Raw genomic sequence first — 16,996 nt, forward strand, 5'->3', positions numbered from 1 at the left:
CAGTTTTGTCTTTGTCATGTATCCTGACATATTCAAATAAGATTTGTCTTGCTCACAATGTCTTCCACATCTTCATACCCAAAGAGAAAACCTTGTACTTTAATTTTAACCTTACATTCCAGTTTAATTAATCAGCAGTTTAATCAGTATCATGTTCACTTTACCATGTTTCACTATCTGTAAATTTGGTGATGGGGATTTATACTCAGATTTATACTCAAATGTAGACCTTACCTTTACTTTGCATTAAAAACAAAAGGAAGCTAGCAGAAGCAATGTCTAGGTTTGCTCTCTCTTATTTGAAGTGGAAGAGCTAAGTGGAAAGAGACCTCTTCTAAAATCCTAAAATCCTGACAAATATATCACAGGCAACATGCCTATACAGTATTATGTATTAATCTGTGTTAATGTTTAAGAGGAAAACTGAACAAACTGTTTTGCAGTTGCTACTTGGGTTTAATCCATTTCCTCCCCTGGTGCTCTTTGAAGAGGGAAATTTCACTTATTAATCAAATCAAAAACATAAAAAAAAAATATTTAAAAAATGCTTTTCATTAAACTGGGCATGAAAACAAAATCTCTGCATTGCAGATAAGCTAGGCTTTATCAAGGTATAGCGTTCTATCAGCATAGGCCATTATATAATGTATGGTCAGAGTAACGTTATAACTGAGGGGCATGGTGGCACAGTGAGCAGTATTGCTGCCTCACAGCTCCAGGTTCAAAACTAAGCTCCAGTGACTGTCTATGTGGAGTCTTGCATGATTTCCCCGTTTGTGTGGGTTTCCACCAGGTTCTCTGGTTTCATCCCACTGTCCTGGAACATACAGGTAGATGAATTGGCTAGGCTAATTGCTATGGTGTGAATGAGTGTGTGAATGTGTGTGTATGACACCCTGTGTTCAACTGGCATCTCATCCAGGGTGAATTCTCCTGCCTCATGCCCACTGTTACCAGGATAGGCTCTAAGTCTGCCACAACCCTGACCAGGATAAAGCAGTTACTGGAGATGACTAAATGAACAAAAGATTACAACTATTAAATGTAAAAAAAAATATTTTTTTTTCCCATTTAAATCTGGATATTGGCTTGCTTTGAATCTAAAAAAAATCTTCCTATAAAACATTTTAAATTGGTTACTGCCTGTTTGTATATGTTCTATTACAGCTACTATATTCTATACACTTCTATGAATTCCTTTTTCATAATAGTGTTTTAAGATATTGGAAAGTACCAGTGTTACCAGAATTTCTACACCTACCATCAGCTTTATTAGGAGCACCTGCACACCTGCACATTCATGCAGTTATCTAATCAGTAAGTATATGCTCTGATGTCAAGTTTCCATTTAGTGCCACCAATATAAAAGCACCCACACAGATGTTCTTGTGGATCTTGAAAGGTATTAGGATGTCATAAGTTTGCTGCATTTTTTTCTTCCTTTATTCACCCAACTATTTTGGGTGATGTAGTAGACGATTTCACATGTTTTTGTCTGACAATATCAGTGTTTCATTTTATATTCTTTTTTAATCCATTGAACATATACTGTGCTTCGCTTTTTCTCAAAATCTTTGTCTGAATCATAAATGTGTTTCGCTCTTTGAAGTGAGGGTTGGAAAGACAAGAGACAGTGTAAGAGAAATAACAAGCACAGGACTAGAACTGTGTGTTCTGTCCTCAGTCAGATTTGGAAGAGAGAGTGTGTATGTGTGGCTACCTGACTGCATTCAATTTCTACCTCTGTTCACAAAGAGATAGAGGGTTGTGCAATAATGGACATTAAATGAGAAGCAAAGTTGTGTGTAAAGAAGCAGAAAGCAGAAGTGACCTTTAAGGATGAATTTGAGTCTCATCTGCTACTCAGTCATGCAGTAATTGGTGATAATAGACCATCTCTGACGTAGCAAACCGAAGAAGTCTTCTCAGTGCTAACACATAAATATTTTATGTGTTTCTGACTAATTATTTTTATAAAGGATTTGATCTCTGTGCCAGCACTATAGGTGGGTTTCCTATCTATGACTGCATAAAACATAATGTACCCCATTAACTGAGAAATGACTGAATCAGTTTCAATAGGAATATAGGAAAATGTCCTTCACAGAATCAGCAAACAAACATGTGCAGCACAAGCTTTAACCCTGCAAAATATACTGTAACTCAAAAAGCCAAAAATGCACAAAAGGGGTCGAAATGGGCTGTAATGGAATCAATGGTTTTCTTCAAAGAAAAGGTATCCACTTTTTATCTTTATCTTCAACTCAATGAAATCATTTAAGAATTTTATGCTACACAAATGTCTTAATGGTGAGTAGGAAAGCATCTCAGAATGGTCTTTTTCCAATCTTCACCCCTATGTTAAAGAATCTTTAAGGACACCTCAAAGAGAAATAGCAAAGTTTGATATGCTTATCAAAACGATGTAGTGCTCAGTTTCATAACACTCACATTTCTATTCATTCTCAATTCCAGTATTTTGTAAATAGTCTTTGAGAAGGTTATTTTCAACTATACTGTGTGAGTACATGGTGTTATTCAAGACCTGAAAGCCTTCCAAGAATGGGAACTGTTATTTCATTGTGGGGTGAGTACAGAAAGTGTACACAGCTCGAACAGTCTGAATGTGCGACAGACTTAGCAATAGGACTCCAAGATCCCCGGGCCAACGCTACATCCGAAAGCAGCCATCTGCTCTTAGTCTACAATAGATTCCAGCGTGAGACGACTCAATGACAAGTTCCTTGGATATTTTTAGCAGGCTCATGGTGAATATTTGCTACAAATACTGTGAGCACCATTCATCATGAGACAGTGATGTACAGTAAGCCATTTGCACATGGCATTGTTTGGTTTAATGTAATTCATTACCAGCATGTGGTAGGGCTTGCTGATTGTTGTCCTCATTAGAGCTCACTCTAAAAAGGTTTTCCATGCTCACTTATGTGTGTCTTGTTGCTCTGGCAACAAGATATTTTGCCTGAGCATCGTTTAGCATACTAGAGACATGTAGTAATGAGAGAGAGGGTTTAGGAATACATTTGCACAAGATTGCACAAGGTTATATTCTTATATGTTATAGTCTTGACAGCATGCACTTATCATCTTCGTAAAGAGTTGCTACGAGAATATTCTCTCAAATGAAATGAGAGCAAGAGTGCTAGGGTAAAAGAAAGGTTATCCTGAATATTGTGCAAAGATGGATCTGTTAAGCATTTCTGTGATATAAGATAACTTTGGTGTTAGGAAACAGAACTAGAGGCTGCCACTGATACCAAGATAAAATATAAAATCATTTCAGTGTATTTAATCAGCTCTATACATGCATGACAGAGCAATATCTCTCTCTTCCTCATGTCTGCATAGCCAGCAAATTCCCTAGTGTAGGTGTATTTACTAATGTCCAGCTGTACAATAGGAATTGATTTAACACAAATGATACTGATGTGTAGATCATAGCATTGGAGTTGGACCTCAGGCTAACTGAAGATGTGTGTGTTTTTAAAAATGACCGAGCAACTTGCCATTAATTATGGGTGCAACTTTACATCAATGCCTCCAAAAACAGATGTACCATAGACTTGTTCTAATGACACCCATATCTTTTTAAGGAAGTGAATGTTCCACAAATGCACTGTCAAATTAACAGTAACTTACTGACAGCCTGCTTGGCAGATAAGCCTGCAAATTGCTGTTATTATGTCTTGATAGGCATACAGGCACACAACACTTTTGGGCAGCATTGTGTTCCTTTTTTCAATTTATAGTTTGACATTTCTCACCCCTAAAAATGGATTGTGCCCGAGGTAGCCACCCATACCATAGGTCAGCTCTGCATCTCGTCCTGCAGCACGACTTGGCAGAGATATATCGTTTTACAGACTGAGCTTACATATCTTGCAAATCTCCCACGTACACACATTATGAAAGCGAAGCTGAAAATAATCAAACACAAGCAGGAAGCACATCAGCTGTTCCCAAGCCAAACATCCACTGCTAAATAAGTACATGATGCACTGTTCACATCTAAACCTGAACTGAGGCAGAACCCACCCTCCCCATATGCACTGTGCACCACTACACTGACTGAGAGAAGTTTTATTCTGAGCCTATCGATGTTGTGCTGAGCTACAGGTCAGAGTGACAGCAATGCTGCTATAGTGGACTACAAAGCTCATTATATGTTATGTGTGTGTGTGTGTGTGTGTGTGTGTGTGTCTGTGGCTGTGTGTTTGTACAGCATAGTGGAAGTAAACTGATGCTCTGAGCAAAGATAGTGACTACACACTTGGATCTTGTCCAGCTAAAGAGATCATCAGCATGTGCTTTGCCTTTTAAATGAGCTGCCTCAAAATTCCCTCCCTTGCACTGCCTCTGTCCCAACATATACAGCAGCTACAGACAGGTGACCAATTAAAGGAAAAAATGCATCTCAGTAAGGTGTTGACCACCACTATATGTCAGAAAAGATTCTGTGCACCTTGGCATACATTCTACAAGTCTTTGGAACTGTACTGGAGGGATGAACATCATTCTTCTAAAATAGATACCCTCAGCTGATGTATTGATGATGGTGGTGGAGAGTGCCATCTAACATGCTGCTCCAAAATCTCCCATGGGTGTTCACTTGGGTTGAGATCTGGTTACTGTGAAGGCCATAGCATAAAATTTTACATAATTTTCATATTCATCAAACCTGTGGACAGGGTCTTGGAAGAGCCCACTCCCATCAGGACAGAAATGCTTCATCATAGAATATCATAGGATATAGGAGATCAGGCGGAGTAATTTTGTATTGATTTGCAGTGACTCTTCCCTCTAAACATACAAGTGGATCCAAACCATGCCAGTAAAATGCTTCCCACAGCAAAACAGAGCCACTGTTTCTCCCCATCTGTATACACTGACAAAATCAGTCCTGAAATACCACTTAACCATAAATATCATAAAGATATCCAAATATGCCTGACAGCAAGAAAAATGAATACTGAGGCTTCAGCACTCATCTAAAGACTTCAGTCTAAATCTCATCATGCTCTACTAGTCTGACTTAAAATGTTAGTAATTTATAGCAACCCTAACCCTAGCGTAATATGTGAAAATAGACAATTATCTAGTGCGGAGAAAAAAAAGCTTACAGCACCTGGTATTCCCAGGCGGTCTCCCATCCAAGTACTAACCAGGCCCGACCCTGCTTAGCTTCCGAGATCAGACGAGATCGGGCGTTCTCAGGGTGGTATGGCCGTAAGCGAAGATCGTACCTCAAACATCTCTATTTAAGACTATGACATCAGCCAATGTGCTAGGGAAGTTAAAAATGTGTTCATAAATAATGTTAATAAAGCAAATCTGCAAACATGTGAGTGGTGGTCTGTATACTTTGATGATAAACATACGTGTTAAAGGACATTACATACAAATACATTATTCACTGTGTCAAATATTTTGACTGATTACGATAGACAGCCTACATGCAAAGAGGAGAGGAAACCATTAGTGGATTTTTTAAGGCGACTTCACGTGAGCTTTCCTTCTCGAAGCCTGCGCTGTTGTTTCACTTCTCGCCAAGAGATGGCGCACTTAAGCGGTGTTGGTCCTATAGGTACAGTAGTTTAGGACATCTAAAATATTTTTAGCGCAAAACATCATAATAATAATAATAATAATAATAATAATAATAATATGGAGAAGAAGAAGAATGAGGAAATAATAAAAAGAAATCTTAGAAACCTTAATTGATATTCACTTATTAGTAATAATCTACACATTTAAAAGACATAATTATGTTGTAAGAAGCTCCAGGGTCCTTGGTGCGGTGCTGAGCTCAGGTTACTGTCTGTATTTAGTTTCTGTGCATGTTCTCCCCATGTCCATGTGGGTTTCCTCCAGATTCTCTGATTTCCTCCCACCTCCCAAAAACATGCCAGTAGGTGGATTGTCTATGACAAAATGCCCCTAAGTGGAATGAGGATGTGAATGTGCGTGTATACTTTGTACTTTAATAATATCTTAATAATAAATATGAATTAAAAATATATTACAAATCTTAATAGATATACTTTGATGTATAAGTAAATATAAGTAAATTAATAAATAAATTAATCTAGAAGAACAGAGGCAGACAAGAGACCATAAGTTTTTTGTTTTTTTTAATCAGGCGACAGCTCTGTCCTCCTCACCGACAGGTGGCGCGCTTAAACACTGTTTGTCCTCTGTGTAGTTTCTCGGGTGACTGGAAAAAAATATCTGTTGTGTGGAGCGCCGCTGCCATTTTGTTAGGACGAGTGAATTCGGAAACGTCTGGCGAAAGCGTCTGTATGTAAACGAATTAGAGCGGAAGGTTTTAGCTGGTTGCTTTTGAATAAAATCGAAGCAAAATGCTCTCCGCAGCCCAGTTACTCGATGAGTTAATGGGCCGAGACAGAAACTTGGCCCCTGATGAAAAGCGCTGCAATGTTCGCTGGGACCACGAGACTGTGAGTAGTCAAGGAACAGTTAACCAGCTAGCTTAGCTCGTGCTGCAAATAAACCTCTCTGTGCTCATTTGCTAACGTGTTGGTTTGAAAATATACAGAATACAGAACATGTTGATGCATATGGCTCTGTTGTGATGTTATCCGACGTTATTGTAATGTTAGTTTTTCTCGTTTATGATTTAAAATTGGTATATACTAGTGTTAGCATTCTCAAGCTGGCCTAAGCGCCTCACGCAGAAAACTATCCTTAGCAACACTAGCGCGCTAACGTTGTTAGCTAGCACCGCTAACACGGCGTGTAAACACTATCCCGCCCTTCCTGAGTCCCTAATGTTGACCATGTTGTGTAGTTGGCTAAAGTTGTTGGTTTTAAACTTTGTCTCGGGTCAGGGACCTTTGTGAAGCGAGTCGACCTACTGCTGGCTAATTTAGCATTAACATGTTTGCCGAAATGGCAGCGTAGCAACAGCTTAACTAAATTTGATTTGACGTTCTGTCAGAGTGCACTCACTGCCCTTAAATCCTCATTAGCATTATGGTCAGCGCAGATTACAGCACATTCCGTTAGCATCCACTAGGCCGCGGTTTTATAAACCTTATCTGATACAATACCTTCGGCATGGGTGTGGAATATGTCTAATATATGATATTAAATAATGAACATGAGCTCCAAGTGCAGACTTTCAGCTTTAATTTGAGGGAATTTACATCCAAATCGGGTGAACGGTGAAGGAATTACATCACTTCTGTATGTGATTCCCCTCTGTTTCAGGGACCAAAAGTAATTGGACCAATTAACATAATCCTAAATTAAATGATCATTTTGATTATTTGTTTGCAAATCCACTTTATTTAAGGATTCTTTCAGATATTCACGAATTTTTCCAGCTTAGTGGTATCCAGCTCTTTTAAAATCAACCCTTCTGTCTGGTAACTTTGGGCATTTTGTCTGTAGCCATGACTAAGGATCATTTGGCCAAGCCCAAAATGGCAAATATTAAGCCTTTAATGGTCTCAACAACAAATCATTGGTCAGAAAATTAGCAAGAATTAAACAAATGCACTCCTGAGAGCTCTGTGCCACCATTTGCTCATTTACCAAAATCTTCCGAAATATATCTTCTAGGATTTTTTTTTTTTTGAAAGATTAGTCATTACTTGGTTATCTGCCACACCTGATGCAGCCCATCAAGAGCCACAAGGCTTAAACATTTAAAGAAATCAGAAGGAAAAGCTATCCCATACTAAGTTCTTATATCTATTTGTTTAATTATTGCTAATTTCCTGACTGTTAAAAGCTTTAATATTTTGCCATTTTTGGCTTGGTCCCCCCTTTTGTTTTGCCCAGGAGCATACATGTAAATGAATTTGCATTTGTAGTCAGAGGAGGAAGAGACACTTGGATTTTAGCTATCTGTGTAATACAGTGTGCTGCCACCGTCAGGTGGAACAGAAAACTGCAACGTGTTGGCCTTGGGGCCACTGATCATACATTCTAACAGAGAAGCCTTGGGCCAGGTAACATCTCTCTCCGGGCTGCATTTGGGCTTGGGGCCGGACTTTGGACGTTCCTGGTATAAGAAATTAAATAGTTGGGCCGTGCTGTTAAAGCAACGTGATGAGCAATGGAGTGGTGTGATGTGCCCTGAAGCAAAGAGATCACGTTACCAATCTGTTCATTATTTTCCAATAACCCCACTTGTAGAAGGGTTTTATTCTTCTTATATCTCAGCAATTTGCCAAAACTAACAATTTTCAATTTATTAATGAATGACATATATAGTCTTTCCCTCACCAGCCTCTCTTTGTTTCTCTCTTGAAGTTATTGAGACAAACAAAGCAGTTTTTCATGTTACCAAGTAACCCGAAAGCTCGTAATCCTCTGTCCTGAAGACTTCCCTTGATGGAAAATTTACTGACCATTACATATGGCTGACACTGGAGACTCTTTCTATAAATGTTAGACATTCCTTACAAAAAAAAACTCATATCAATGATTGTTTTTTCTTCTTAAATAATACAATTTTTAATCGATTATTAGGCTCAGATTATGTGTACTGTCCATGGTACAAGTCCCTGTTACCATAGAAACAGCAATATATTAGAACAAGTGCATTAACATAAATGCATCATTTGTTAGAGCCGAAACAACTGTCAGAGCCGTGCTGTTACAGAAAATTACTTTCTGATCAGAATCAGGAATTCAGAAACACTGTGGTATATTTAGTTTATAATTAATTGCCAGAACCCTGTCTGCATAATAAAAAAGGAGGAATTTAGAAGTTTTTCTGTTCTGCATTTGTTGTAATGGGGTTGCACATAATCAGTCTCTGCTGTTGTAGCCACACTGGTGATTTTTGACTAGAGCTCGCAGTGCATTGCAAGCTGGTCAGACAAAATCAAATGCAGCAATGTTTTTTTTTTTTTTTTTTTTTTTTTGTTTGTTTGTTTGTTTGTTTTAAACCGGCATTTGTATGTGTTTTGCTTGCCATGCTTTCAGTGTTCATTTTGGCCTTCTTTATCTTTCAGGTCTGCAAATATTATCTGTGTGGCTTTTGCCCAGCTGAACTGTTCACCAACACGCGCTCTGATTTGGGTAAGGAAACTTGCATGCAGCGTTTTAGAGTTACGGTGAAATAATTATGTTCTTCCCATTCAGTTACCAAAAGCTGTATGTAACCAGGCACCTTCTTCTCCTAGGACCTTGTGAAAAGATTCATGATGAAAACTTGCGAAAAATGTAAGTGAAATACCTGCGTGTGTAACTACGTGTAACGATTTTATGCAAAAGCTTGAAATAACACAGTAATGCGTGTGTTAGGTATGAGAAGAGCTCCCGGTTCATGAAGGAAGGCTACGAGAGAGACTTCCTGAGGTACCTGCAGAGTTTGTTGGCTGAGGTGGAGCGCCGGATCCGGAGAGGCCATGCCAGACTGGCACTGTCACAGGCCCAGCAGAACTCTGGAGTATGTGGCCTGATAGCTTTTGTGCACATGCAGTCAGTAATTCCATGCTAGATCCTGAATTGGAAAACATGTCTATATTAAAATACAGAATTGCATCATGAAAAATATACTTCTATGCTTTCTGATTCTTTATGTAGACCTTATGGTTCTTTATGAGTTTTTTGTTTTGTTTTGGTAGTATGTTGTCACATTCAGTATGTGACCTAATGCAGATAACCTATTGCTTTTCCAACAGTGAAATATTTACATTTAAAAATAGTGTTCTATAGTGGCTGTACATGTATACTCACTTTTGCCTGCGCTTGACAGGGTCCTACTCTTTCTGGGAAGAATGAGGAGAAGGCTCAGGTGCTCACAGAGAAGATTGAGGCACTTGTTGTCCAGGTAGGATTGCTTCATGTACAGTGTTTGAGCTGGAAGTATGTTCCTTTCATTGTATGTAAAGGCTGCTTTGCACAAGATGATAAACATCATGTGACAGTCTGTAATATCAGTGATGACAACTGCATTGCACATCAGATTATATAACAGAATTCTTATGGTAGTCCTATGATGCAATATGGCTGTCATAGCAGTGTTCACTTTCTGAGATTTGGGTCCAAAATTTTTGATGTTGCCAGAATTTGTTAGATTTTTATTTTTTGTGGAAATAGAAAGAGAAAAGTGAGTGTATAATATTAAAATATGTGGGACCACTGGTTTTAGCTCATGACCAAGGAATCTGAAAATTAGATAGTTTTGTTCTAAGCAGCATTATCTTACCAAATCATACAGCATAAAGCATCTATAAGCCTCTTAACAGCACCATGTCTAGGTGAAATAGAAACAATACATGTCAATACATGTCAAAAGAGCTATAAAGTTTTTCCCTATTATTTAAAGATAATTTGTTCCAGTGAACGATTTTGATTCATTTTCTGGCATAAAGGGTTTTTAAGATTCCATGTGTCAGACTACCAAGATGCTATTTGTTTTTGCGTGTATTTTATTTCAGTAATCATGGTGTCATCATACCTTACAGTTAGTATTGCAGTCACTCAGAATCGTTTATGAAAATACAAATTATTGTGTTATATGAGTGCTGCATATCCATTGTAAGATATTAATTTGTGTTGTGTTCTCAGATTGAAGAGCTTGGCTCAGAAGGGCGTGTAGAGGAAGCTCAGGGCATGATGAAGCTGGTGGAACAGCTGAAGGAGGAGAGAGAGCAGCTCAGCTCAACACCATCTGTGAGTTCTAAATCTCTAACTGCACTGCTTTGGCATCTATGGCTTCTGTGATTTGGCATGGAGTCCATGGTTCAGTGTAACTGCATTTTTAGCCAAGAAGTTTAAACAAACTTTGGATTCACAGCAATGCTTTCTTGAACTTGCAGACAATTGAGAGCTTTGCTGCTCAGGAGAAGCAGATGGAGGTGTGTGAGGTGTGCGGTGCGTTCCTCATTGTTGGTGATGCTCAGTCCAGAGTAGATGACCATCTAATGGGCAAACAGCATATGGGATATGCTAAAATTAAATCTACTGTGGAGGAACTCAAGGTGAGTCAGTTTTTTTTCTCTTGGGTTTTTTTTTTGTTTGTTTGTTTTGGTGCATTGTAGCATTTGAATTGTTGATTTTGCAAGCATTAGAAACATTGACTTATGAGACTTGAATGGGTGCATGCTTGTTAAATGTTAATTTACAGTCAGTGCACACAGAATGTGTTTATAAATAATAAAAGCCCACTGACAGCCAGGATATCTTGGTCTGCACAAGTGTATTTTTGCAGACAATTTAGCAAACCTTCTGTTTGATAGGACTGTTCAGTTCATTGTATTTTAATCATGATTTTTGGTTTTCTTAGTTAAACATAATTGTTGACTTTTGCAAAGGTTAAAAGTAAAAAGCTACTGATAGCAATGATTGATTCTTGAGCATTTGTGAGCTCCCCAGTTATGTTTTTACTGTTTGTGTGGTGCAGTGTTTGTTTTTGTTTTTGTTTGAGTCTAAATTTGTCTTCAACCCAAAGAAAATTAGGCTTGTGATTTCCAGTATAAAAGAAATGACAAAAATATTTAATTTCTGAATTGGCTTGATAATTGTCATTATTATTGTTGCTGTTATTGTGCAGCCAATTTAAATGAGCGGTCATGTAGCACATTTCATAAGATTTAGGGCAGGCTACAATTTTCCTGACACTGGTTTATGAAAGGTCATTACAGGAATTTAAGCTTATGGTCATTCAGTTGCCAGCCACTTTAATCCAGAATAAGCAAAGTCTGAGCAATCAAGGGTTTAGAGTTGTTCTTAAGGGCCCAACAGTGGCTCTCTGGAAGTTGTCGGATTTGAGTTCTTAAACACTTAGCTGGTACTGCCACAGTGATAACACTGTTATATATTTTAAGAACATATCTATGGACTGTTTTTATGGAAAAAAAAAAAGTTCGAGATGGATTAGAAAATAAGTCAGTGTGGTTAGAGTGGACTGATTCCTGTAAACACCACCCCCTGCCCTATGCAAGTTTTCCCAACCCTCAGTACACCTTGTCCAACTCATTAAGGCCATAATAATTAGCTCGTCATTTATAGAAAGCTTTTATTAATTTGTTGTATGATCTGTGACCCTGCAGGAAAAACTGCGTCGGCGCTCAGAGGACCCAGAAAGAGATGATCGGGCGAAGAGGGAAAGAGAGAGGGAAGACAGGGAGCGTGAAAGGGAGGAGCGTGAGAAGAGACGCAAGGAGGAAGAGGAGATGCGAGAGAAGGAGAGAGAGAAAGAGCGAGAGAGAGAGCGTGAGCGGGAACGCGAGAGAGAGAGAGAGCGGGAGCGGGAGAGAGAGCGTGAGCGTGAAAGACGCAGCAAAAGGAGTCATTCGCGCAGCCGCCACTCGAGTCGGGCCTCTGACCGCCGCAGGAGCCGATCTCGGGACAGACGGAGAAGCAGAAGCAAGGACAGGGAGAGGGACAGGAAGCGCAGCAGGTACACATACTAATGAGCTAGACAGACTCACATACCTTTTCTGACTCATCATTCTCGGGCCTGTTTGTACCCCCTCACTGTAATTTTATGAACTGGTTAACTTGTCAGACCTCAATTTCATTCTGGAACCACAGCAAAAGGAAAAAAAAAATCCTTAATACTGTGACTTGTCAGTGTTGGTACTGTATTGTGTTCATATCAGCATACCTTGGTTACAGTAACACTGTGTCTTGTTGATCAGGAGTCGTGACCGTGAGAGGAGGCGCAGCAGGGAGCGCTCTGACAGGAAGAGACGTTCACGCAGCAAGGAACGAAAGAGGTCCCGCAGCTCTGAGCGCAAGAGCCACAGACACCGCAGCCGCAGTCGAGACAGAGACAGAGACAAAGACAGAGAGAAGGATAAAACTGCCAGAGACAAAGGTGAGACAAAAGTGTGGTTAGATGTTTCTTACTCTGAAGATGTAAATGGCTGGAGTTATCCATCTTCTTGAATCTGGAACACTATGGTCCATGTCGCCCAGTGGGAGCAACATCCCTGATTCAATTAGTCATTTAATGACCAGGTTCAGTAGGAGCTTTAGAGCAGTGAAATGGCCCAGGTTTGCTGGAATCCAGCCATCCAGGAGTTGAAGTGCCACTCTCCTATGTCCCATGTGTCAAATCTGTGAGTTTTTTTGTAAGACTAATTTTGAGCAATATGGGTAAACATGTTCAGAATAATCTTACCAACATATCTCCACTCAAATAAATCCTCAGTGTGTTGATGCAACAGAAGTTTGATGTTGATGTTAGAGTATTTTTAAGGGCGTTCATCTGTAGAAAAGACATATTTCTCATATGACGCATGACCTTTTTTATTTTTTAAATTCTTAGTGGGCAGCATTTCTCACTAAATTGGTGCATGGCCTCATTGCATCTTACCTGGACTTCTGAATCTATGATTGTGTGCCTTGCATTATGCAGACATTCATATAGGTTTCTCCCAACATAGTGAACCTGTGAACTATGGGTCAGTGCCATATTTACTGAATGTACAGAAAACTAAAATGCAGTTCACTGTGATGTATAAGTGAAGCAGATTTGAGACAGTATTGCCCTGAAATGTCTCATTTATTCAAATATCCTTGCATACCTTTTTGAAAAGTATGCCATCTGTCTGGATTTCTGAGTTATAAAGTTTTTAAGCCACATTTAGACAGAACAAGCTTATAATTAGTGTTTTATATTCAGACAAGGCTTTTGAAATGTGTCGGGGATAGGAATAGGAAACCAGCCTGATTAATGAGAAACAGGTTACCGTGACAACCCTGCTGTGAACAGACTTGCACTTAGAGGTATAAAGGGATGTAATTGGTGATTACTTCGTCCCCTACCCCTATAAAGGATGTTATATAATTTTATTTAATTTTTTAGATATTAAAAACTAGCACTAACTAGCACTAATCCAACTATTATTCCAGTTAGCATTGTACAGTTTCTTCTTATTTACCTTGATTGCATTAAAACAGTATTCAAAACTATATGTGAATGTGTGTACAATGATGCACAGTTAAGATACTGTAAATGCTGTAGCTCCTTATTATGAATGCTCATGTGGCTTTACTATATAACAGTTTGTTCTGGTCCACTAATTTGATTGTTCAAGCAGCATTCCAAGAGTGCTAATATTAAGTATAACAGCACTGGGAAATTTCACTCTTTGCATCACTCCGCTTGTCTGTGTTTAAGAAAAGCATTACTACACTTACTATGGGCTCTCAGTCAGTCTGTGCATTGCATTGCTCTATGCTCTCTACGCAACACGCGACGCTCTATCCAGCTGTAGCTTCTTTGGAAGGTGTTTCTGTTGACAGCAAAAATGACCAAAATATTTGGCCATATTGTGTCAGAAATTGATGATTTCTTATTCATCGAACTGTTGTATAAAAGCAATATCACACTCTCAAGCATGGCGTACTGAATATCAGCACAGCTGTGATTACTTGCTGCCTCGTGCCTACAGCTAAATCACAACCATGCTGATATTCAGTACAGCAGCGCTCTTGCTCATGCAATATTTCTTAATTATATTACAGTTCTTTTTCTAATTGTGAAATCCTAATCTGTAAATCTAACCTTTTGTGCTGCTCTGTTAAATTCCGTGTCGCATCTCCACTGTCTCCTCAGAGCACAAGGACACAGAAGAGAAAAAAGGCAGTGGAAAGGGCTCAAGTGATGAACGGCCCAGCGAGCCCTCAAAGTCTGAGCCCATGGAGGTAGAGCCTCCTAAAGCAGAGCTGAACGGCACCACTGAAGACCTCCATTCTGAAGGTGACACTCAGTCCAATTAAAACTGATCTGATAGGACCTCAGATCAGCTCCAGGTAAGTGCACTCTCCCCGACCAGCCTAGCTCTTTCCCCCCTCCCTTCCCCCCTTTTTCTTTCAGTTATGTCTGTGATTTTTCTTCCTGTTTTTTAATAGTGCATCGTAAGTATGCACTGAAGATGGAACTAGAGGCTGAAACAGAAGAAGGTAGAATGAAACATACCCAGAGGGAAAAGCCAGTGTAGTCCTGAAAAACATGCCTGGAGGTACCTTGTTTTGTATCGGTCATACATATTTGTCTTTTAGACAAGTTCTCTTCCAAATTTACGTTTTTTTTTTTTCCTCTACCTATACTACCTCACCTGTTAACTCCTTGCTCACAGTAAGAGTATACTGTGGTATTTCATTAATTCGTTCACTGAACATACATACAACAATGTGCCTATGTATGCAACATATATAAGCACGCAGCAGTTTTAGCTCTATCTGTAAATGTCTTTGAGGTGTTCACAGAAGGAGCTTTTTTTTAATCCATTAAAACTGCCGTCAGTGTTGATTCTGTTCTTCAGTTTCATGGATGTGTGCTTCCTTGCCTTGCACTTTAATGCAGTCTGTTCTTAAAGTCGAGAGCCGATAGCATTGGGATGATGGAAGTGTAGGGTTAATGAATTATTGCAGCTGACTTCCATACCTCACACAGCGTTGGTGTTGTGAGCGACCCCATGAAAAGCCAAATTAAAAATCAAGGATACTGTCAAACTGTGCAGGTACTCACCCAAGGTACTCCTTTCTCTACCCACATCCATTTGAATGCTGTTACCTGTGAACGTGTTTCAGAGCTTGATGTTCTTGGTTTCTTTTGATAATGCTTATTTCTTTCATTATTAACTAAGGTTAAGATCTTCAGATTTTGTTCTTTTCTCTTGGTTTTTAAATGCTAATCACATGTGAAAGGTGGAGTAAAATGTTGGGATTTACAGATGAACCCGGTTGATATCCCAGAGTCGACGTTATTAGAGCTTAATCACCCTTGCCCGCTTTTCAGATCAATTAGATTTTCCTTTGTGTTTTGGGCTTTTTGTTACTTTGGTTTTCAGTTTGATTGTTGAAGCTGTAGTAGTTCCATAATATGTTTCAAACCAAATTTGAACTAAGCAGCTTGATCAATAGGTAATCAACTTTTTTTATTTTATTTTTATTTTTTTGGCAATCACAGTATAGTGCACCTGCTTCTCTATCCCTCGTTGTCAGCGCCATGTAGACGAGGGGATATCAAGCGGGTTACTCTTCAAGGGCAAAAAAAAAAAAAAAAAGAAAAAAAAAAAAAAACATAAGTCCATAAATTTTTTCATGCTTCCAGGGTTTTGTTTGTGTGCTTTCTCCTAATCTCTTGTTCAAATGAAGAGTCAATAATTTTTGTCATGCTGGTCAACGTACAGCAAAGTCCAAAGCAATTAGTAAGGAAGTAAATGAGGAAATACTGAAATGTACAGCAGTCAAAATTGTCTTCACTGTACTGTTCACTGTTTGATTGGCTAAAGTCATAAACTACAGTTTGTCTTTGTAGCTAATGCTATAACAATACAAAAGCTAAAGCTAATTGACCATGGTCATGCAGAAGTTTTATTTTTCCTATTTTTGTGCACAGTATATGACTCTTTTTCTTTGAGTAAATGGGATTTCAACTACTAATTGACTCTCTCTGACTATTTGTGCACGTCAGGGGATGCTGGGACAGCTGAGTGAAGAAGACCTGAAGACCTCCGAACTTTTGCCATGCATACTCCGCTGCTTAAAACAAGGTGAACCAGATGTAGTGGCCTAATTAGGATAAAATATAAGGAAAACATGTAAAAATTGTTCTGTTGCCCTTTACAGCCAGTTTCACAGGACCTTGTTTTTACTCCATTTGTTTTTCTTCATTCTTTACTGTTATGAGCTTAAAAGCCTTTAATTACGCAAAGGGCCAATTTAATTTTTGTTAATATACTCAGTGAACCTGTAAACATGTTTGCTTTGCACAGTTGGGTCTCACGTCACGTTTTAGATTTTGAAGACCAGTTTTGGAGAGTAATGTACAGTGTTTGAACGGAGATTCTGATTGGGCTCTCTGACGCTTAACTTTCTTCCCTCTCTGTAAGCTTATATCCCAAATGTTCGATCAATTTTAGTTTAGAAAAACTGGATTTTCATTTTGTTTGAATTTTAAAAAGCTGTATTTGTCTTCAATAAAAAGTCCAAATGAATTCACTGCAAGGTGTCAAGTGTTTATTGTGTTCTGTGAGCCTTT

The 16,996-nt window shown here is 38.9% G+C and overlaps 1 protein-coding gene and 1 non-coding gene across 2 annotated transcripts; one reads left to right on the forward strand and one right to left on the reverse strand.

The window, feature by feature from the left end:
• Window positions 1-5,131: 5,131 nt before the first annotated feature.
• LOC113528658 (5S ribosomal RNA) lies at window positions 5,132-5,250 on the reverse strand. The gene has a single exon (XR_003402973.1). It is a non-coding gene; the product is annotated as a 5S ribosomal RNA (ribosomal RNA).
• A 985-nt stretch (window positions 5,251-6,235) lies between these two features.
• On the forward strand, window positions 6,236-16,956 carry luc7l3 (LUC7-like 3 pre-mRNA splicing factor). Its single transcript, XM_026917191.3, has 11 exons — window positions 6,236-6,476; window positions 9,006-9,072; window positions 9,177-9,216; window positions 9,298-9,442; window positions 9,752-9,826; window positions 10,567-10,671; window positions 10,818-10,979; window positions 12,051-12,400; window positions 12,642-12,820; window positions 14,567-14,763; window positions 16,430-16,956. The coding sequence occupies exons 1-10, from the start codon at window positions 6,378-6,380 to the stop codon at window positions 14,728-14,730; spliced, it is 1,386 nt and encodes a 461-aa protein (XP_026772992.1). The 5' UTR covers window positions 6,236-6,377; the 3' UTR covers window positions 14,731-14,763; window positions 16,430-16,956.
• The last annotated feature ends 40 nt before the right edge of the window (window positions 16,957-16,996 follow it).

This window comes from Pangasianodon hypophthalmus, chromosome 13 (genome assembly GCF_027358585.1).
Source record: "Pangasianodon hypophthalmus isolate fPanHyp1 chromosome 13, fPanHyp1.pri, whole genome shotgun sequence".
In the NCBI taxonomy this organism is placed as follows: Eukaryota; Metazoa; Chordata; class Actinopteri; order Siluriformes; family Pangasiidae; genus Pangasianodon; species Pangasianodon hypophthalmus.